This window comes from Rhinatrema bivittatum, chromosome 3 (assembly GCF_901001135.1).
Source record: "Rhinatrema bivittatum chromosome 3, aRhiBiv1.1, whole genome shotgun sequence".
NCBI classification, from domain to species: Eukaryota; Metazoa; Chordata; class Amphibia; order Gymnophiona; family Rhinatrematidae; genus Rhinatrema; species Rhinatrema bivittatum.
Window position 1 is genome coordinate 584,687,459 of NC_042617.1, and position 22,526 is coordinate 584,709,984.

Sequence of the window (22,526 nt, forward strand, 5' to 3'; positions counted from 1 at the left end):
AATTAGAAAAGTAGTCCAAATGCCTGTAACTAAAAACTCACCTGAGCTAAAAAATTCTAACTTATCCCTATCAATTAAAAAGCAGAATAAAAATACAATCAAAAAACAAACTTTGAAATGTTTGTATGCTAATGCCAGAAGTCTAAGAAGTAAGATGGGAGAATTAGAATGTATAGCAGTAAATGATGACATAGACTTAATTGGCATCTCAGAGACATGGTGGAAAGAGGATAACCAATGGGACAGTGCTATACCGGGGTACAAATTATATCGCAATGACAGAGAGGAGCAGTCGGGAGGAGGTGTGGCGCTTTATGTCCGGGATGGCATAGAGTCCAACAGGATAAACATCCTGCATGAGACTAAATACAAAATTGAATCTTTATGGGTAGAAATCCCTTGTGTATCAGGGAAGACTACAGTGATAGGGGTATACTACCGTCCACCTGGTCAAGATGGTGAGATGGACAGTGAAATGCTAAGAGAAATTAGGGAAGCCAACCAAATTGGTAGTGCAGTAATAATGGGAGACTTCAATTACCCCAATATAGACTGGGTAAATGTATCATCGGGTCACGCTAGAGAGATAACGTTCCTGGATGGAATAAATGATAGCTTTATGGAGCAAATGGTTCAGGAACCGACGAGAGAGGGAGCAATTTTAGATCTAATTCTCAGTGGAGCACAGGACTTGGTGAGAGAGGTAACGGTGGTGGGGCCGCTTGGCAATAGTGATCATAATATGATCAGATTTGATTTAATGACTGGAAAAGGAACAGTGTGCAAATCCAAAGCTCTCGTGCTAAACTTTCAAAAGGGAAACTTTGATAAAATGAGAAAAATTGTTAGAAAAAAACTGAAAGGAGCAGCTACAAAAGTAAAAAATGTCCAAGAGGCGTGGTCATTGTTAAAAAATACCATTCTAGAAGCACAGTCCAGATGTATTCCACACATTAAGAAAGGTGGAAAGAAGGCAAAACGATTACCGGCATGGTTAAAAGGGGAGGTGAAAGAAGCTATTTTAGCCAAAAGATCTTCATTCAAAAATTGGAAGAAGGATCCAACAGAAGAAAATAGGATAAAGCATAAACATTGGCAAGTTAAATGTAAGACATTGATAAGACAGGCTAAGAGAGAATTTGAAAAGAAGTTGGCTGTAGAGGCAAAAAACTCACAGTAAAAACTTTTTTAAATATATCCGAAGCAGAAAGCCTGTGAGGGAGTCAGTTGGACCTTTAGATGATCGAGGGGTTAAAGGGGCACTTAGAGAAGATAAGGCCATCGCGGAAAGATTAAATGATTTCTTTGCTTCGGTGTTTACTGAAGAGGATGTTGGGGAGGTACCCGTAATGGAGAAGGTTTTCATGGGTAATGATTCAGATGGACTGAATCAAATCACGGTGAACCTAGAAGATGTGGTAGGCCTGATTGACAAACTGAAGAGTAGTAAATCACCTGGACCGGATGGTATACACCCCAGAGTTCTGAAGGAACTAAAAAATGAAATTTCAGACCTATTAGTAAAAATTTGTAACTTATCATTAAAATCATCCATTGTACCTGAAGACTGGAGGATAGCAAATGTAACCCCAATATTTAAAAAGGGCTCCAGGGGCGATCCGGGAAACTACAGACCGGTTAGCCTGACTTCAGTGCCAGGAAAAATAGTGGAAAGTGTTCTAAACATCAAAATCACAGAACATATAGAAAGACATGGTTTAATGGAACAAAGTCAGCATGGCTTTACCCAGGGCAAGTCTTGCCTCACAAATCTGCTTCACTTTTTTGAAGGAGTTAATAAACATGTGGATAAAGGTGAACCGGTAGATATAGTATACTTGGATTTTCAGAAGGCGTTTGACAAAGTTCCTCATGAGAGGCTTCTAGGAAAAGTAAAAAGTCATGGGATAGGTGGCGATGTCCTTTCGTGGATTGCAAACTGGCTAAAAGACAGGAAACAGAGAGTAGGATTAAATGGGCAATTTTCTCAGTGGAAGGGAGTGGACAGTGGAGTGCCTCAGGGATCTGTATTGGGACCCTTACTGTTCAATATATTTATAAATGATCTGGAAAGAAATACGACGAGTGAGATAATCAAATTTGCAGATGACACAAAATTGTGCAGAGTAGTTAAATCACAAGCAGATTGTGATAAATTGCAGGAAGACCTTGTGAGACTGGAAAATTGGGCATCCAAATGGCAGATGAAATTTAATGTGGAAAAGTGCAAGGTGATGCATATAGGGAAAAATAACCCATGCTATAATTACACGATGTTGGGTTCCATATTAGGTGCTACAACCCAAGAAAGAGATCTAGGTGTCATAGTGGATAACACATTGAAATCGTCGGTTCAGTGTGCTGCGGCAGTCAAAAAAGCAAACAGAATGTTGGGAATTATTAGAAAAGGAATGATGAATAAAACGGAAAATGTCATAATGCCTCTGTATCGCTCCATGGTGAGACCGCACCTTGAATACTGTGTACAATTCTGGTCGCCGCATCTCAAAAAAGATATAATTGCGATGGAGAAGGTACAGAGAAGGGCTACCAAAATGATAAGGGGAATGGAACAACTCCCCTATGAGGAAAGACTAAAGAGATTAGGACTTTTCAGCTTGGAGAAGAGACGACTGAGGGGGGATATGATAGAGGTGTTTAAAATCATGAGAGGTCTAGAACGGGTAGATGTGAATCGGTTATTTACTCTTTCAGATAGTAGAAGGACTAGGGGACACTCCATGAAGTTAGCATGGGGCACATTTAAAACTAATCGGAGAAAGTTCTTTTTTACTCAACGCACAATTAAACTCTGGAATTTGTTGCCAGAGAATGTGGTTCGTGCAGGTAGTATAGCTGTGTTTAAAAAAGGATTGGATAAGTTCTTGGAGGAGAAGTCCATTACCTGCTATTAGGTTCACTTAGAGAATAGCCACTGCCATTAGCAATGGTTACATGGAATAGACTTAGTTTTTGGGTACTTGCCAGGTTCTTATGGCCTGGATTGGCCACTGTTGGAAACAGGATGCTGGGCTTGATGGACCCTTGGTCTGACCCAGTATGGCATTTTCTTATGTTCTTCTTATGTTCTTAAAGGAAGAAATGGAAAACATGGAGGGATCAAGTGAAGCTGGAGAAAAGGTCTACAGTCTGGCAGCTAAGATTTAATGCTAAAAAATGCAGAGTAATGCATTTAGGATGCAAAACCCAAGGGAAAGGTACAGTATTGGAGGTGAAATTCTTCTAAGCACAAAGGAAGAGCAGGATCTCGGAGTGATTGTATCTGATTATCTTAAGGTGGCCAAACCGGTGGGGGTAAAGCAACAGTAAAATCCAGAAAGATGCTTGGCTGCATCGGGAGAGGAATGGTCAGCAGGAAAAGGGAGGTGATATTGCCCCTGTATAGATCTCTGGTGAGACCTCACTTAGAATACTGTGTACAATTCTGGAGACCACAACTTCAAAAGGATATAAACAGGATAGTCGGTCCAGAGGGTGACTACTAAAATGGTCAGTGGTCTTCATTCTAAAGCACATGGGGATAGACAAAGATCTAAACATGAACACCCTAGAGGAAAGACAAGATTTTAGGAAACATCTTAAAAAAAAGACAAGATTTTTTTTAAGATTTTCTTTAAAATTTTAATTTTTTTAAGATTATAAGATTTTTTTTTTTTAAGATTGTCTTAATTTTTTAAAGATTTTCTTAAAAAAGAGACAAGATTTTAGGAAAAACCCTAGAGGAAAGACAAGATTTTAGAGGAAAGAGTTTTTAGGGCATCAGGGAATCTTCCCTGACGCCCTAAAAACTGCCTCTCTGAAACCACTTCTAAAAAAGCCAGATTTGGATCCCAAGAATCCGAACAACTTCCGCCCAATCTCCAACCTGCCTTTTGTAGCAAAGATTTTGGAAAAACTGGTCAACTCACAACTCTCTAACTACCTCGAAGATCACGAAATACTTCACCCCATACAATATGGGTTTCGCAAGGCTTTAAGCACTGAAACCCTACTCCTATCGTTAACAGACCACCTCATCATGGGATTGGACAAAGGTCAATCTTTCCTTCTAATTCTACTAGACCTGTCGGCAGCTTTCGATACTGTCAACCATGCCACCCTCCTCAACCGTCTCTCGGACATAGGAATAACAGACTCTGCTCACACATGGTTCAAAACATTCCTTAGTAACAGAGGTTACCAAAGTTAAAATCAATAATAATGAATCCCCCCGCTACATGTCCTCACAAGGAGTCCCTCAAGGCTCCTCACTACCCCCAACACTATTCAACATATACCTTCTTCCCCTATGCCAACTGTTATCTAACCTACAACTAAAACATTTCTTATACGCAGACGACGTTCAAATTCTGAAACCCATCAAAGAATCTATCACAAACTCTCAAACACTGGAAACACTGCCTCCAAGAGATCAACGGACTCCTCGCAAACCTAAATCTGATTCGAAACTCGGCCAAAACGGAACTCCTCCTCATCACACCCGAAAACAGCAACTCCCCACAAACTGCTCCAATGAACACCATCGCTACACAAGCAAGAGACCTAGGGGTAGTAATAGACAAACACTTGAATCTAAAAACATTTATCAACAACACAACCAAGAACTGCTTCTACAAGCTGCAGGTAATCAAAAGAATGAAACCACTCCTACACTTTCAGGACTTCAGAACAGTCCTACAATCCGTAATATTCTCCAAGATAGATTATTGCAACTGTATCTTACTGGGCCTCCCGTCCTCTTCCATTAAACCACTTCAGATGCTCCAGAATGCGGCAGCCAGAATCCTGACAAATACCAGAAGAAGAGACCACATCTCCCCCATTCTAATAAATCTACACTGGCTGCCAATACACTACAGAATCCTACACAAGTCCTTCAACATCATCCATAAATCCATCCACGCCCTAGCCCCCCTCAACCTCCAAATCCCCCTCAGACTACACACATCATCCAGACCTATCAGAGAAGCCTACAAAGGATCACTGACTGTTCCCCCAATTAAATCTACTCTCCATATTACACTCAGAGACCGAACCTTCTCCACAGCGGGACCAGCTCTTTGGAATACCTTACCACCTGATCTCAGACTTGAACCTTGCCTATTAACATTCAGAAAAAGGCTAAAGACTTGGCTATTTAAACAAGCCTTTCCCGAAACTAATATCCAAGGAGAGATCCTACAGCAATCAAGCACTCCAGAGCCTATTATCCATTAAGAGACCTTACTGCACAATTTAATTAAATCCATAAAGAGACATTACTGCACAATGTAAATAATCTACCTCTGTAAAGATTTATATTTATTCTTGTCTTCTTCCTACCCCAGTTTCAACAACCTTGTTATATTGTAACTTTTTGCTTCCTCTGCACTGGTTAAAAAGAACAAAGTTATTGCAACCCCCTGTTATTTGTAAACCGGCATGATATGATTGTATCATGAATGCCGGTATAGAAAAGCTTTAAATAAATAAAAAATAAATAAATAAGATAGGGGAGATATGATAGAGACATTCAGATCTCTCTAAGGTTTCCATGCACAGGAGGTGAGGCTTTTTCAATGGAAAGGAGGCTCTAGGACAAGGGTCTTGAGAAGAGGTTGAAAGGGGGTAGAGACTTTGGGGTAATCTTAAGAAATATTTCTTTACGTAGGTGGTGGTGGATGTGTGGAATAGCCTTCCAGTGGAAATGGTCGAGGCAAAATTCAAGAAAGCATTAGATAAATACAGGGGATCTTTAATGAAGGGAAGAGAATTATAATGCTAAATTAATTCGTTGAATGGACAGGCTGAATGGACAATACAGTCGCTTTCTGCCGTCATGCTTCTATGAAACAATCAATAGGCCATATCATGCACTATTGTATTTGTTTTGTATGTTTTTATCTTATCATCCACTTCATGACCTGTTTTGATATAGCACCCTCCTTGCCGCTCAACCACACTAGACCCACCAGACACTAATAAACCTTTCCCTAGCCCATCATCCACTAACTCACTCCCCTACCCCCCCCCCACACCTACTTGTCCCTTCCCCCAACTTGCCACCCCCCCTACCCCAACCAACTCAAGGACCCTTCACTACCTGAAGAGCAACTCACACCTGTCTCTGATGGCCATGTTTAAAAATGGCTGCTGATCACACATCTCCCTGTAGCTAAGCTGATTTGAGATCTGCTGCCAGAGGACACATCAAACATCCCATCCCCCCTTGCACCACCACTGTCATGTATATTATGATTCATTTGTATTTTCTGGGAATGTCATCTCTTGCTCTGACCTGCTTATTCTGTTTGGACTGAGGAAGGACATGTTACTATGTAAGAAGTATACTAATATCCAAACTTCTCAATAATTATGAGCTAGGTATTTGCCCAGACAATAGTAGGTAATCATAGAAGACCAAAACACCTATTTTCCAAAACGCTTTTTCAAGAGCTTAATTCAAATAATTTTTTATAATTTAAATGACCTCATATTCGGCTTTTAGTGGTGCATAGTTTGCACGGTCATTTAGCCTTTGTGTGCTATTTTGTGCAGGATAGCATGTAGCATTCTCTACTACCGCACTTCATATAATCATTGGTCATTCAAATATTTTCTCTTTGCCATTCGTGTGAATACACCATTGTAAGTGAATAAAATTTTTTGAAGTTTCTCCGTATCTTTAACGTACTTCAAAAGTCATTTTTTAATGTGTATCATTTCCACAAATTATATTGTAACATTTCAGCTACTTAGCTTGTGTGAAGAAACAGTGACTCGGTGCCTTGAGGTATCTTGGACAGTGTCGGGCAGCTTGTCAGATACCTCAAGGCCCTGAGTCACTGTTTCTTCACACAAGCTAAGTAGCTGAAATGTTACAATATAATTTGTGGAAATGATACACATTGAAAAACGACTTTTGAAGTACGTTAAAGATACGGAGAAACTTCAAAAAATTGTATTCACTTACAATGGTGTATTCACACGAATGGCAAAGAGAAAATATTTGAATGACCAATGATTATATGAAGTGCGGTAGTAGAGAATGCTACATGCTATCCTGCACAAAATAGCACACAAAGGCTAAATGACCGTGCAAACTATGCACTACTAAAAGCCGAATATAAGGTCATTTAAATTATAAAAAATTATTTTGAATTAAGCTCTTGAAAAAGCGTTTTGAAAAATAGAGGTGTTTTGGTCTTCTATGATTACCTACTATTGTCTGGGCAAATACCTAGCTCATAATTATTGAGAAGTTTGGATATTAGTATACTTCTTACATAGTAACATGTCCTTCCTCAGTCCAAACAGAATAAGCAGGTCAGAGCAAGAGATGACATTCCCAGAACATACAAATGAATCATAGTATACATGACAGTGGTGCTGCAAGGGGGATGGGATGTTTGATGTGTCCTCTGGCAGCAGATCTCAAATCAGCTTAGCTACAGGGAGATGTGCAATCAGCAGCCATTTTTAAACATGGCCATCAGAGACAGGAGTGAGTTGCTCTTCAGGTAAGTGAAGGGTCCTTGAGTTGGTTGGGGGAGGGGGGTGGCAAGTTGGGGGAAGGGACAAGTAGGTGGGGGGGGGGGGGTAGGGGATGATGGGCTAGGGAAAGGTTTATTAGTGTCTGATGGGTCTAGCGTGGCTGAGCGGCAAGGAGGGTGCTATATCAAAACAGGTCATGAAGTGGATGATCCTGCACAAAATAGCACACAAAGGCTAAATGACCGTGCAAACTATGCACTACTAAAAGCCGAATATGAGGTCATTTAAATTATAAAAAATTATTTTGAATTAAGCTCTTGAAAAAGCGTTTTGGAAAATAGAGGTGTTTTGGTCTTCTACGATTACCTACTATGTAAGAAGTGCCATGCTGGGCCAGGCCAATGTCCATCAAGTCCAGCATTACATTTCAATGGCTACTTCATGTTACAAGAACCCAACAGATCCCAAAAAGATTTATTTATTGTTTACTCCCAGGGACAGTAATAGCTTTGTTTAATCTACCTGCTTAATAATATTTTATGAACTTTTCCTCCAGTAACTTGTCCAAACCTCTTTTAAACTCCATTATGCTGGCTGCTTGGACAAGCTGATCAAGAAATGTAATAAGTTACTCCAATAAAAAGGTAACACCTGATTTTTGTTTGTTAACCTTAATTTAAATGCATCGAGTGGATTAGTGTGGCAACCATACTATTTTATTCAATTTAATAAAAGCAGGACCACAGTTTCACAGGTGTAAAGGAGCAAAGCTAGGACTAAACTCAGTCTGCCAGGGGCTGACTCGCCTCATATCAACCTCAATCTCTGGGAGAAGGAATAGTGACGGATTAAAGATTATATAGATCCATGGCCAAGAGCAATATTGTTTCTGGTAATCACTTTGTCACATTTGCACAGATTGAGACAGGAACCTTGGGGTGATAATGTCTGGCGATCTGAAGGTGGAGAAGCAATGTGACAAGGTGATAGCTAGAGTCAGGAAAATGCTGGGCTGCATAGAGAGAACCACCACCAGAGTTGGAAAAAGGAGGTGATGATGCCCTTGCACAGGTCCTCGATGAGGCCTCACCTGGAGTCTTGTTGTTCAGTTCTAGAGACCGTATCTTAAAAAGGACAGACAAGGGATGGAGGTGGTCCAGAGAAGGGCAACCAAAATGGTGTGGGGTCTGTATCGGCAAAATATGAGGAGAGGCTGAAGAATCTGAATATGTACACCCTGGAAGAGAAGAGGTGCAGGGGAGGTATGATACGGACCTTCAGATAGGTTTTAATGATGTACGATCCTTGAACCTTTTATATTGGAAAGCAAACAGTAGAACGAGGGGTCACGATAAACTCCAGGGGGATAACTCAGAACCAACATCAGGAAATATTTCGTATCGGAGAGGATGCCTGGAATTCCCTGCCAGAAAGAGGTGAAGATGAAACAGTAAACAAATTTAAAAAGGCATGGGATAAAATGCTGTGGATCCCTAAAGGACTGGGGTAGAATGAAGAAAAGGAGGCATGGGGATAACCTGTAAGGAGCGGCAGCTACGTCCCCCAACAGAAGGCACGGGGAATGCTACCCTTAACCAATTAGCTTACATGATTTTAATGCAACTACAGCATCGCTCTCCACTTCGACAGCAAGTGGAGCAGAGGAAAAAAAAAAATAAAGAGGGAAATGGATTTACACAGCCAATGCTGGGCCCTGACTAACATCCCGGGGCACTGATACACAGATATTAGGGAAAAGGCGCAGGGCTACCTCGAGAGCTAAATCCAAAAGCAAAACACGTTCAAGCAGCAGCACTGTCTGAATTATCAGGAAGGCTGCTCACCCTGTAAAAATGTTGCTCGCAGTAATTTTGTTATGGGTTTGACAGTTGCTTGGTTTTGACTGTTAATATTACGACCTTTAATATAAGGCTTGGGGGTAACCTGCACGGAGTGGCAGTTACTACCATAAGAAGCTTGCTGGGCAGGCTGGATGGACCAGACGGCCTTTTTCTGCAGTTGCCACCATGTTACAAGGAAAGAAATCAGGAAAGTAAAAGGTCAGGTGGAAGAAATGACCGCCAAAGACATAAATTGAGGTGACAGATTCTCCAGAGAAAGGAAGGCGGCCCAAAGTGGTACAGTAAAATTGAAAGGAGGCAAGGAGCAATGTGTGGAGAAAGATTAAGAAACAGCAGAAATATCAAACAAGTACTTCAGTTCAGTGTTCACTAAAGACTACCCTGGGGGAGGGCAGTTGAATGGATGGGAGTGGGGTAGAGACAACCCTATTTACAAAAGAAGCAGGAAGAACTAGGTAACCTGAAAGCGGACAAGGCCATAGGGCCAGATAAGGTACATCTTAGGATACTAAAGGAGCTCAGAGATGTGCTGGTGAGCCCACTGACGGACCTATTCAATAGATCCCTGGAGACAGGATCGGTGCCACAAGACCGGTCCCGCTTCAGAAAGGTGAGGCTGGTAACTTCAGGTTGTTTGCCCTACCTCAGTGGTGAGAAAATTAATGGAGACTCTGCTGAAGGATAGGATAAAAATCCAAAAAATCTAAAATCCAGTGGGTTACTGGACCCGAGGCAACACTGTTTCACCAGAGCAAGATCCTGTCAAATGAATTTGATTTTTTTGATTGGGTAACTAGAGAATTAGATGAAGGACGAGCATTCAATGTAATTTACTTCATTTCAGTAAAGCGTTTGATACGGTCCCACACAGGAGGCTCACGAATAAAACGAGAAGCCTGCGAGTGGGTCCCAAAATGGTGGAGTGGACTACAAGTTGGTAGACTGACAGGAGACAGAGTGTAATAGAAAAAGGAACCTACTCTGAAGAGAGAACGGTGTTAAGTGGAATGCCTCAGGAATCGATTTTGGGATAGACTCTGTTCAATATCTTTGTGAGCAACACTGTAGAAGGCTTAGAGAGTAAAGTTTATCTTTTTGAAGAATAAAGAGCGATTTAAGAAAACTTGAAGAGTGGTCAAAGGTTGGGCAGCTGAGATTCAATGCCAAGAAGTCCAGAGTCATGCATCTGGGGTGCAGTAATCCAAAGGAGCTGTTTGTGATGGGAGGTGCACGGACCAGGAGAGAGACTTTGGGGAGATAATGTCTGGCAATCTGAAAGAAGTGAAGCAATGCGACAAGGGATTCTGAGCTGTAAAAAAACAAGGAATAACCAGCAGGAAAAAGGAAGTATCTCAAAAAGGACAGAAATAGGATGAAAGTGGTCCAGAGAGAGGTGACCAAAATGGTGTGGGATCTGTATCCCAATGAGGAGAAGCTGAAGGATCTATATATGCATACTCTGGAGAAGAGGAGGTGTGGGGAAGATATGATACAGCTCTTCATATATATGAAAGGCATCAGCAACGTATAAACATCAAATCTTTTCCATTAGAAAGGAAGCTGTACAACTAAGGCTCATGATAAACTCCAGGGGGACGACAACTCAGAACCAACATCAGGAAATATTTCTTCACAGAGAGGGTGATGAATGTCTGGAATGCCCTATCGGAAGAGGTGGTGAAGACCAGGACAAGAGGGCATGGGATAATCACTGCGGATTATTAGAGGATGGAAATGTGCAAATAGGATAACCTGTGTTAAATTGGATGCAACATCTCTGCATGAGGAAAACCTTCATCGGCAGTAACTACCCTTAACAGAAAGCATGGGGGTAACTTTCATGGAGTGGCAGTTACTATCATTACCAACTTGCTGAACAGACCAGAAGGACCACTTGGGTCTTTATCTGCCATCATGAACTATGCTACTATATGTTATAATGAGTCCACAATAAGCAATAATCTGGCTAACAGAGATTATTTTAATCTTCAAATTAGTCCTGGGGGAATTCTGCGCTACTGTGGAACGCAAAATTTGTGCAGAATTCACCCCCTGCACAGAATGTGTCAGAGGAGACCCTGGCATGCCGCGAATGGAGCACTCACTGTTCATGGCAAAGATGAAGGCCCTGGCACACTGTTCATGGCGAAGATGAAGGTCCACTTATGCTGTGGGATGCTCTCCGCTCGCAGCGAAGAAGAAGGCCCACACGGGACCTGCTCTGCTCGCAGCAAAGATGAAGGTTCCGGTGAGAATGAATGTGTGTAGAGAAGTATGTGTGTGTGAGAGGAGGGGGAGGGGGTGGGTGCGAGAGGAGGAGGAAATGGTGGAGGGGAGAGAGAAGAGGAGGGGGAGAGAGAGCAGGAGGGTGTGAGAGAGCAGGGGTGTGAGAGAGAGACCCGGGAGGGTAAGCAAGGGGTGTACTTGAATGTGGGTGCCAGAGAGAGGGAGCCTATATGAGGAGATTGTGAAGGAGTGTGTATGTGTGAGAGAGATTGTGAGCTGGTGTGTATGAAAAAGGGATCGTGTGTATGTGAGGGTGCTATAGCCTGTGTGAAGGGATTGTGTATGTGTGAGACAGAGCCTGTGTGAAGGGTTGCGTGAAAGAGATACATAGGTAGCCTGTGTGTGGGTGTGTATGCGAGAGAGAAAGGGAGCCTGTGTGGGTGTGTATGCAAGAAAGAGGGCCCCGTATGAGGGGATGTGGGTGTGTGAGAGAGTGAGAGAGCCTGTATGAGGGGATGTGTGTATGTGTATTAGAGAGAGGGAGCATGTGTGTGAGAGAGGGAGGGACAGAGGGAGCCTGTGTGAGGATGTGTATGTGAGAGACATAGGTAGCCTGTATGAGGATGTATGTGTGAGAGAGAAAGGGAGCTTGTGTGGGTGTGTATGCAAGAAAGAGGGCCCCGTATGAGGGGATGTGGGTGTGTGAGAGAGTGAGGGAGCCTGTATGAGGGTGTGTGTATTAGAGAGAGGAAGTATGTGTGTGAGAGAGGGAGGGACAGAGGAAGCCTGTGTGAGAGAGAAAGGGAGGTTGTGTGGGTGTGTATGCAAGAGAGAGGGCCCTGTATGAGGGGATGTGTGTGTGTGAGAGAGTGAGGGAGCCTGTATGAGGGGATGTGTGTATGTGTATTAGAGAGAGGGAGCATGTATGTGAGAGAGGGAGGAACAGAGGGAGCCTGTGTGAAGGGCAGTACTGGGAATGGGGTCAAACTCTGGGAGTTGCGATAGAATGGAAGGGGTTGAGTCTAGAGGTGGAGGGGAGAGATATTGGCAGGAGGGGAAGTTGGGGGGCCTGAGAGGGTAAAGTAGCCAGGAGAGCAGGGAAATCGAGTGGAAGGAACTCTTACAGTGAAATCTAGGGAAATTCTGCTCAAAATTCTGCATCTTTAAGTAACAACTTTTTTCTGTATTAATTAAAAATGTAATTACTTAAAGACTATCATGTAAATTGTGTTTTAAGTTTTTGTGTTCAGAATTCCCCCAGGAGTACCCAGGTCACATTCTACACATGGTTCTTTAAAAAATACCCATCCAGTGACAGCATCAGGTCCTGCAGCCTCACTGGCTCTGGAATCATTTAGATCTTGCACTCAGAGAAGAGGAAACCATGCAGTTAACTCTGCCTTCTAACCAGCAGATGGTACTGCAGATAGCAGGATCAACAGTACAGTTCATGACAGTATAAGAAGAACATTTTTTAAAATATTTACTCTACTCAATTCATATCAGCTGGAGATTTTTTTTTTTAATCCAGTCCTGCTTTAACATCCCTCAATGCACTCTAATGTTTGCAGTACTAGCTTTCATAGACAAGGAGGTTAAAGAGAGCTCAACTGGTAATAAAAAAAAATGAGATCGTCAGGTTGTCTACAGGATGACTCACTGCTCAGTTTAGTGTTGTGACTTACTTCACTAGTGCTACTAGACGTAATTAGAACTGGGTAAATTTTTACTGCATAAAAAAAGCTTCCTATACACATTTTAGTACACAGTGCCACCAGGACACAAAGTTCAGACAATTATCCAATATCATTCCATGCTGACTTCTCCTATTATCTAATGGTATAAGCTGTAGATAGAGTCCAGGCTAAGCTTCATACGCCATATCAACTCTCTGCTGGAAGGATGTTAAACATTTTTGATTTGTTAACTGGAGCCTCAAAAGCTCTTGTATGCAGGCATCCTGGAGGTTTCATTTTTAAAGCATGATTTTACCATCCTAGGGCCCCTCTAACATGGAGCCACTGTAGTCTCTTCTCCTGTTTGTCTCTTACTGCCCCATTCTTTCTCCCATCAACTCAATGCTGCTGATATAGTATACCGCGCGTTTGTGCTGAAACACTGCACTGAAAAGATGACCTTCCATATTTTCTAATGATAACTTCTATCGTGAAAAACTCACTAATAAAATGGTTATTTTTAAAGAAAGACTGCTCCACAATCTCATGTTGGCCGATGACATCAGGTTGACAAGCCTGAACAGAGAGGAAAACGGATACTTTTGGTGAGAAGCCGTTGCGAGGTTGCACGGCAAATGCATCATGTTGTACCTTTCAACCCTGAGCGGATGATGACAGGAGACAGGTCGTCATAGTTATTCATCAAGCTGATGTCCCCAGATGTGAAGCCGACCGTAAGCAGTGGTTTGGTATTCTGCACTGGGATGGGATATGCGGCTGGACCATCTGTGGACAACAAGAGTGTTCAGCAGTGGTAGATAAGCCTGGGCTTAAATGTCCATCATTACCAGGTTAAGTTGGAAACAAACTGTATTCTGAGCTGTTCACAATGTATGGAGAAAACCAATGAAGAGTAAAGCAAAAAGAGCATCTAGAAAACCAGTCAAATTACGTTGAGGTGCTAGATCACCATTATACACCAGTGCAGATTTCAAAGTATCAATCCCCAAAACACGATCGGAGGATGCACACCTTAATAACTGCACACTAAACCACAGAGGATCTTTGAGGAAACGCTACTGGACACAATTCATTAAGGACCGGTGTCTGGTCAGCAGTCTTCCTGCCTGCTGGTGATTTTCATTTTTATACAGCTGTTTTCTCTCCAGGCTGGGAGTCCTGACAGAGTGATTCTATATGGTTTTGAAATAAGAATCTCTTATCTCAACCCGGAATTCCACAGAAATATAATTTTGCAATCCTGAAATCATAAATTCCTGGAATTTTAGGAATGTGGAGAATAAAATTCTCAGACAATTGTCTAGATCACATTGCACTCTGAAAGTATAGCAAAATTGCTTACCTTGTAATAGGTGTTATCCCAGGATAGCAGGATGTAGTCCTCACATATGGGTGACGTCAGTAACGGAGCCCTAGTGCGGGAAAACTTCTGTCAAAGTTTCTAGAAACTTTTGACTGGCCCTGTGAGGCCACTGAGCATGCCCAGCATGCCATGATCCCTCGAGCCACAGGGGTCTCACTTCAGTCTCGTAGGTAGCAATAAGCTTTAGCAAAAATAAAATAATAAAAGAAATGTGACCCAACTCTGCGGGGTGGCGGGTGGGTTTCCTGAGGACTACATCCTGCTGTCCTGGGATAACACCTATTACAAGGTAAGCAATTTTGCTTTATCCCAGGACAAGCAGGATGCTAGTCTTCACATATGGGTGATTAGCAAGCTAGAGGCGGAGTCATTTTGCATTGAGGCAATAGTTATTTATTGTAGTTGAAATGAATCAGCCGAAGATCACAGCAGGTTGGTTGTAGGAGTTGGGTTTAAACTGGAAACAAGTTCTTTAAGACAGACTGTCCATAGGTTGAATCTTGTCGTCCTTCTTTGTCCAAACAGTAATGAGCTGCAAAGGTGTGGAGAGAACTCCATGTTGCTGCTTTACAAATGTCCAGAATTGGTTCGGAACGATAGTGTGCAACTGAGGTTGACATTGCTCTTACTGAATGAGCCTTTACTCGCCGTTGGAGAGGAAGGCCTGCCTTTTCATAGCAAAACTGTATGAAATCTGCTAGCCAGTTGGATAGAATATGTTTACCCACTGCTTTACCTGGTTTGTTTGGATCATAAGAAACAAATAGCTGATTGGACTTCCTGTGGACTGCAGTGCGGTTTAGATAGAAGGATAGAGCACGTTTACAGTCTAAGGTATGTAGAGCTGCTTCTCCTGGATGGGAGTGAGGTCTTGGAAAGAATGTGGGTAAAACTATGGATTGGTTCAAGTGGAATTCCGTAACTACCTTAGGAAGGAATTTTGGATGAGTACGGAGAACTGCTTTGTCATGGAGAAGCTTTGTATAAGGTGGATACGTGACTAGTGCTTGCAATTCACTCACTCTTCTAGCTGAAGTAATGGCTATAAGGAAAATGGTTTTCCATGTGAGGAATTTTAGATCACAGGAGTCTATGGGTTCGAAAAGAGAACGCATAAGTCTTGTTAATACCAGATTCAAGTCCCATTCTGTGGCTGGAGGACGAATGGGTGGTTTGAGTTGAGTTAAACCTCTCAAATTTGCTGACAAGAGGTTGTGTGGAAATTGGTGCATTTCCCATCTTGTTATGATAAGCAGAGATTGCACTTAAATGTACTCTTACAGACGAAGTCTGGAGACCAGAGTCTGAAAGATGGTATAAGTAGTCTAGGAGAGAAGTAGTAGTGCAAGTGAAAGGATCAAGTTTGTTTTGTTTGCACCACAAGGCGAATCTCTTCTGGCTTGTTACGGCGGTTACTACCCCAAACCAATTGTGTCCGATACTTCACTTTCGATGCATATCCAGCATGGCTCTCTGCTTCAACAGCATGGGAGAAGACTGATACATCATGCATTTCCAGCATAGCTCCCTGCTTCAACAGCAGGGGAGAAGAAAAACAACCAATAAGGACTGTATAACATAGTCTGGGTAAAACAAATAAGCATGGGTGTAGCTTGCTTATTGCGGCGGTTACTACCCCTACTACCCCTAACTAATCAAGCTAGATATTTCAATGGTGGGGGTGGAAGGGAAATAGAACCAAGAGCTAAGAGAAACAGATAAGTATGAGAGAAAAAAACGTGTGAAGCTTGCTGGGCAGACTGGATGGGCCGTTTGGTCTTCTTCTGCCGTCATTTCTATGTTTCTATGTTTCATTTAGACGCGTAGTTCTTTCTTGTGGAAGGTTTACGTGAAGCTATGAGTAGAGATATATGGGTGGAAAGATTGAGTGGCTGTAAGATCAGGCTTTCAACATCCATGCTGTCAGGGAGAAGGACTGAAGATTGGGGTGATGCAACAGACCTCGATCCTGAGTTATGAGAGTAGGGGCTACTCCCAAACGAATTGGATCCCTGACTGATAGATCTAGAAGTGTGGGAAACAATACTTGTCGAGGACAATATGGGGCTATGAGTATCATGGACCCCTTGTCTTGTTGAAGCTTCACTAGAGTTTTGGTTATGAGCGGTATTGGAGGACACGCATATAGGAGTCCTGAGTTCCAAGGTCGAGCAAAGGCGTCCTTGGCTGGCTGCTTGTTCTGTTTGTGCAGGGAACAGAACTTGTCCACTTTGTGATTCAGATAGGATGCAAAGAGGTCTATTGTTGGTTGACCCCAACGTTGAAATATCCTGGTCGCTACTGCAGGATCCAGGGACCATTCGTGTGGTTGGAATTGATGACTGAGTCGATCCGCCACTACATTGTGTATGCCTGCTAGATAAGTGGCTCGTAGGAACATTGAGTGATTCAGGGCCCAGTCCCAAATCTGTGCTGCTTCCTGGCACAGGAGGTATGAGCCCGTCCCTCCTTGTTTGTTGATGTACCACATGGCTACTGTGTTGTTCGTCTGGATAACGATAGTCTTGTGTGAAAGGCAGTCCTTGAACGCATGCAGTGCATAACGTATAGCTCGAAGTTCCAGAAAATTGATTTGATATGTTGCTTCGAGTTGTGTCCAAGTACCTTGGGTCTGGAGAGTGTCTATATGAGCTCCCCAGCCCAAGGTGGATGCATCTGTAGTTAATGTTATCTGTGGAACTGATTGTTGGAATGGTAGGCCCTTGCGTAAATTGTCTTTGTTCATCCACCATAGTAGGGATGAACGTAGTTGGTGAGTCACTTGAATTGAAGAATGGAGTGGCTGAATGGCTTGGATCCATTGTGAGCGTAATGTCCATTGGGTTACTCTCATGGCGAGCCTTGCCATTGGAGTGACATGTACTGTGGAGGCCATGTGGCCTAGTAAGGTGAGAAACTGATGAGCAGTTGCTTGTGTCCTTGAGTGGATCGAGTATGCTATCAAGGATAGTGTTTCTGCTCGATCTTTGGGTAGAAAGGCTTTTGCAAGTGTGGTGTCCAGATCTGCTCCTATGAAATGGAGCAGAGGAGATGGTGCGAGATGGGATTTTTGATAATTGATGAGAAAACCCATGGAGTGAAGTACAGCAATTGTTTGGTTGAGAGAAGTTATTGCTCCTTGTTGAGTTTGGCTTCTGATGAGCCCATCATCTAGATATGGGAAGACATGGACACCTTGCTTGTGTAAATGGGCTGATATTACTGCTAGACATTTTGTGAATACTCTGGGAGCAGAGGCGAGTCCGAATGGCAGTACTCTGTATTGGAAGTGTTGATGACCCACCATGAAGCGCAGATATTTTCGGTGAGGAGGAAATATTGGGATGTGAGCATAAGCGTCTTGAAGATCCAGAGAACAGAGCCAATCTTGTTTATGGAGAAGTGGAAGCATGGTGCCTAGAGAGACCATCCTGAACTTTTCTTTTTTGAGAAATTTGTTGAGATTTCTGAGGTTGAGGATGGGACGTAGGCCTCCTGTTTTCTTTGGAATGAGGAAGTAACGGGAGTAGAATCCTCTGCCCTTCTGAAGCCGGGGCACAGGTTCTATAGCCCTGGATTTCAGAAGGGTGGATAATTCTATTTGAAGTTGAGAAATGTGATTTTTGTTGGGATGAATTTGATTTGGTGGAAAATCTGCTGGAATTGAAAGGAAGTTGAGTTGATATCCTCGAGATATTATGGACAGAACCCACTGATCTGTTAGTGTTATCCAAGTGTTGTAAAAGTTGGATAATCTGCCTCCCACAGGGAGTTCTGGTCGAGGATTTTGTGAGTGGCTGAGTTCCCTGGAAATACCTTCAAAAGCCTTCCGCATGACCTGTTTGAGTAGCAGGTTGGGGCCTGGGTGGTCTTTGCTGTCGAGGTTGAGATCTGTGCTGAGGCCTTGTCTGTCGAGGCCTACTTGCAGGAGGGTAGAATCGTTTTTGACGGTAATAGGATTTCCTTATATCTCTTCGCTGGGTTCTACAAACAGCATGGGAAGTAGATTCATGAGGTAGGGCGGAGAGCTGTCTTAAGGTCTCATTATGTTCTTTCAGTTGAGAGACTGCTTCTTGGACCTTTGTGCCAAATAAATTGTCTCCCGCGCATGGAAGGTCCACCAATTTCTCTTGGACCTCTGGTCTTAGGTCTGATGCCTTAAGCCAGGCCCATCGTCTAGCACTTATCCCTGAGGCTGCAATTCTGGATGATGTCTCAAAGGAATCGTATGCAGCTCGTACCTCATGTTTTCCAGCTTCAAAAGCCTTGTGGATGAGGTTTTGTGCTGACTCTCTGTATTCTTGGGGGAGAGATGGGATGAAATCCTCCATCTGCTTCCAAAGGTTTCGTTGGTATTGGGTGATATATAGCTGATAAGCTGCGATTCTTGAATTCAGCATAGCACCCTGAAAAACCTTACGGCCTAAACTGTCCAGAAATTTATTGTCCTTTCCAGGAGGATTAGAGGAATGTACTCTTGTTCTCTTTGCTTTCTTCTGAGCGGATTCAACCACTACTGACGTATGTGGTAATTGAGATTTTTGATATCCTGGTGCAGATTGGACTAAGTATGTTGAGTCCATTCTTTTATTGATGGGGAGGAATTATACATGGATGTTCCCACATTCGATGTTGAAGTTGAAGGAGAACATCATGTATAGGTATTGCCATGATTTGTTTAGGAGGATCCACAAAATTGTAATACCTCAAGTGTCTGATGACGTAGATCCTGTTCAGACTAATTTAAAAGGGATAGAGTCAGCCATATCATGGACAAAGGCAGAAAAAGTAAGGTCCTCTGGTGGGGACTGTTTTCTTGGGTGTGGTGGAGAAGGGTCAGACATAAAAGTTTCAGATGTGTCTGACTGTGAATCACTCCATGTATCGTAATCTGGAGTGTGTGGTCGTGTTTTCTGAGGAGCAGAAGGAGGAGCTACACCAGATGGTCCTGGAATAGGTTCTGGAGGAGAAGTCTTCTTCTACCGGATTCACCGGTAAAGAATCCAGTAGATCCTGATATCTTTTATGGATTGCTGAATATAAGGCTGATTCAGCCGATACTGCATCTCCAGAAGGACCTGGCATCGATAATGCTGCAGGTGGCATCGATGACATCGATGAAGTTGGATCAGGAATCGATGGCATCGAAGAAAATCCAGTACGCATCATTGAGGATGTAGTCTGAATTGAGGGTACCACAGAAGCCATACTGGAAAAATTGGGAGGCTTCGATGTAGACATCGATGAGAAAGCTGTTGACATTTTTCACACGATGAAATATCGTGTTGATCGCCTAAACATCGAACGCACTCTAAGTGCGGATCGGTAACAGACATTGTTCGGTTGCACGTCGGGCATTTTTTAAACCCCGACGCCATGTTGTCATCAACGGCCATCGATGACTGGAAAAATAGATAGCGTATATCTAAAAAAATTTTCTCTAAGTTACTTCACCAGCCAGTGAGGTGAGAAAGTGAGATCCCATGAGGGAGAATTTATGAAAAAATATTATGTTTTTAAGAAAAACTGAGAGAACTCTCAGGGGGCTCCAGTCCGTGCTGCTAGCCAGCAGCGCGGAAAAACGAAGACTGAAGTGAGACACCTGTGGCAGAGAATATCATGGCATGCTGGGCATGCTCAGTGGCCTCACAGGGCCAGTCAAAAGTTTCTAGAAACTTTGACAGAAGTTTTCCCACACTAGGGCTCCGTTACTGACGTCACCCATATGTGAGGACTAGCATCCTGCTTGTCCTGGGATAATGAACTATTACGGAAAACATGAAATCAATGGGGCAATTTTCAGTCTCCTGCAAAGTGGCAATCTAGCTGGCTATATTGCAGTTGAAAATCTTCAATCTAGTTGGCAATAACATAGCCGGATAAATTGTACCTACTACCCTTTTGCACAGGGATAACGGGATTCAATTGGTTAGTGAATTTTCAGCATTAGCCACCTGTTCCACCACACAATGAAACCCTACAACAGGGGCCACTACAAATTTGAGTGGTTTAATATGACTGCCAAGTGAAACTCCACTGAGCAGCGGAGATTTTTCAAGCAAGGGATCTAGCTGCCTGACTGTTGCTCATTGCTCTCCTTGTGCACGATGCAACAATATGTTTCTTAACCTGATCAATTAAAGAAAAAACAAGAATAAAGAAAGCAGAGTTCATCAATTGTGAAGCAATTGCATAACTTGGCGCAAAAAAAAAAAAAAAATACAGCTGCTGCTGAAAATGCCCTTTTGGACTCCATACTGGTCAGCGAAAGGGACAGCAGGAAGCCATGTGCAGTCCCAGCCTCCCACTGCCTTCAAAGAGGGACAGGTTCTGCTTTGATGCACTTTATCACATTGGAGCCTGCTGGTATTATCATCGTACTTGCAACTGTACCACTCGTACTTTTTGCACAGTCACGTTTAACTGCTCCCTCATTATTAATGTTGGAGAGAACAAAGTCTTATTCTCAGCAGCATCCTGTTGTTGCCAGTCAGGTGAATTCACACTGCTTCCTAGGGTGTCATGCTTCAGATTCAACAGTCTTCTCAAAGACAACGGGTGTGTGTATGTTTCGCTGATGAATAACGTACTTGCTATCCTCTGAAATCATTTAGCATTAGCACCACATTCTTGTTTGTCCATGTAATTTGATTGTGGAGGTACTGGTAAAGGTGGAAGGGAAGAGCAGCAGTGACCCTGTTTCACCTTCATCCACCAGAAGTGGAACCGCCATGCTTCCCGCTCCTCCTCAATGATGGACCCTAGCTATGGGACCACCATGCTTCCCGCTCCTCCTCAGTGATGGACCCTAGCTATGAGACCACAATGCTTCCCGCTCCTCAGTGATGGACCCTAGCTATGGGACCACCATGCTTCCCGCTCCTCAGTGATGGACCCTAGCTATGGGACCACCATGCTTCCCGCTCCTCCTTCAGAGATGAACCCTAGCTATGGGACCACCATGCTTCCCGTTCCTCCCTCAGTGATGGACCCTAGCTATGGGACCACCATGCTTCCCGCTCCTCCCTCAGAGATGGACCCTAGCTATGGGACCACCATGCTTCCCGCTCCTCCCTCAGAGATGGACCCTAGCTATGGGACCACCATGCTTCCCGCTCCTCCCTCAGTGATGGACCCTAGCTATGGGACCACCATGCTTCCCGCTCCTCCCTCAGTGATGGACCCTAGCTATGGGACCACCATGCTTCCCGCTCCTCCTCAGTGATGGACCCTAGCTATGGGACCACCATGCTTCCCGCTCCTCCTCAGTGATGGACCCTAGCTATGGGATCACCATGCTTCCCGCTCCTCCCTCAGTGATGGACCCTAGCTATGGGGCCACCATACTTCCCGCTCCTCCCTCAGAGATAGACCTTAGCTATGGGACCACCATGCTTCCCGCTCCTCAGTGATGGACCCTAGCTATGGGACCACCATGCTTCCCGCTCCTCCTTCAGAGATGAACCCTAGCTATGGGACCACCATGCTTCCCGTTCCTCCCTCAGTGATGGACCCTAGCTATGGGACCACCATGCTTCCCGCTCCTCCCTCAGAGATGGACCCTAGCTATGGGACCACCATGCTTCCCGCTCCTCCCTCAGAGATGGACCCTAGCTATGGGACCACCATGCTTCCCGCTCCTCCCTCAGTGATGGACCCTAGCTATGGGACCACCATGCTTCCCGCTCCTCCCTCAGTGATGGACCCTAGCTATGGGACCAGCATGCTTCCCGCTCCTCCTCAGTGATGGACCCTAGCTATGGGACCACCATACTTCCCGCTCCTCCTCAGTGATGGACCCTAGCTATGGGATCACCATGCTTCCCGCTCCTCCCTCAGTGATGGACCCTAGCTATGGGGCCACCATACTTCCCGCTCCTCCCT

General features: G+C 43.7%; 1 protein-coding gene across 1 annotated transcript in view; it reads right to left on the minus strand.

Annotated features, from left to right (window-relative positions):
• LOC115088412 (tubby-related protein 4-like) overlaps positions 1–22,526 on the minus strand; it is a 281,728-nt gene that overhangs the window by 123,425 nt on the left and 135,777 nt on the right. Inside the window, exon 5 of the mRNA XM_029596655.1 lies at positions 13,910–14,044. Within this exon, the coding sequence (XP_029452515.1) occupies positions 13,910–14,044 (135 nt within the window). The remainder of the gene's footprint in view (positions 1–13,909; positions 14,045–22,526) is intronic.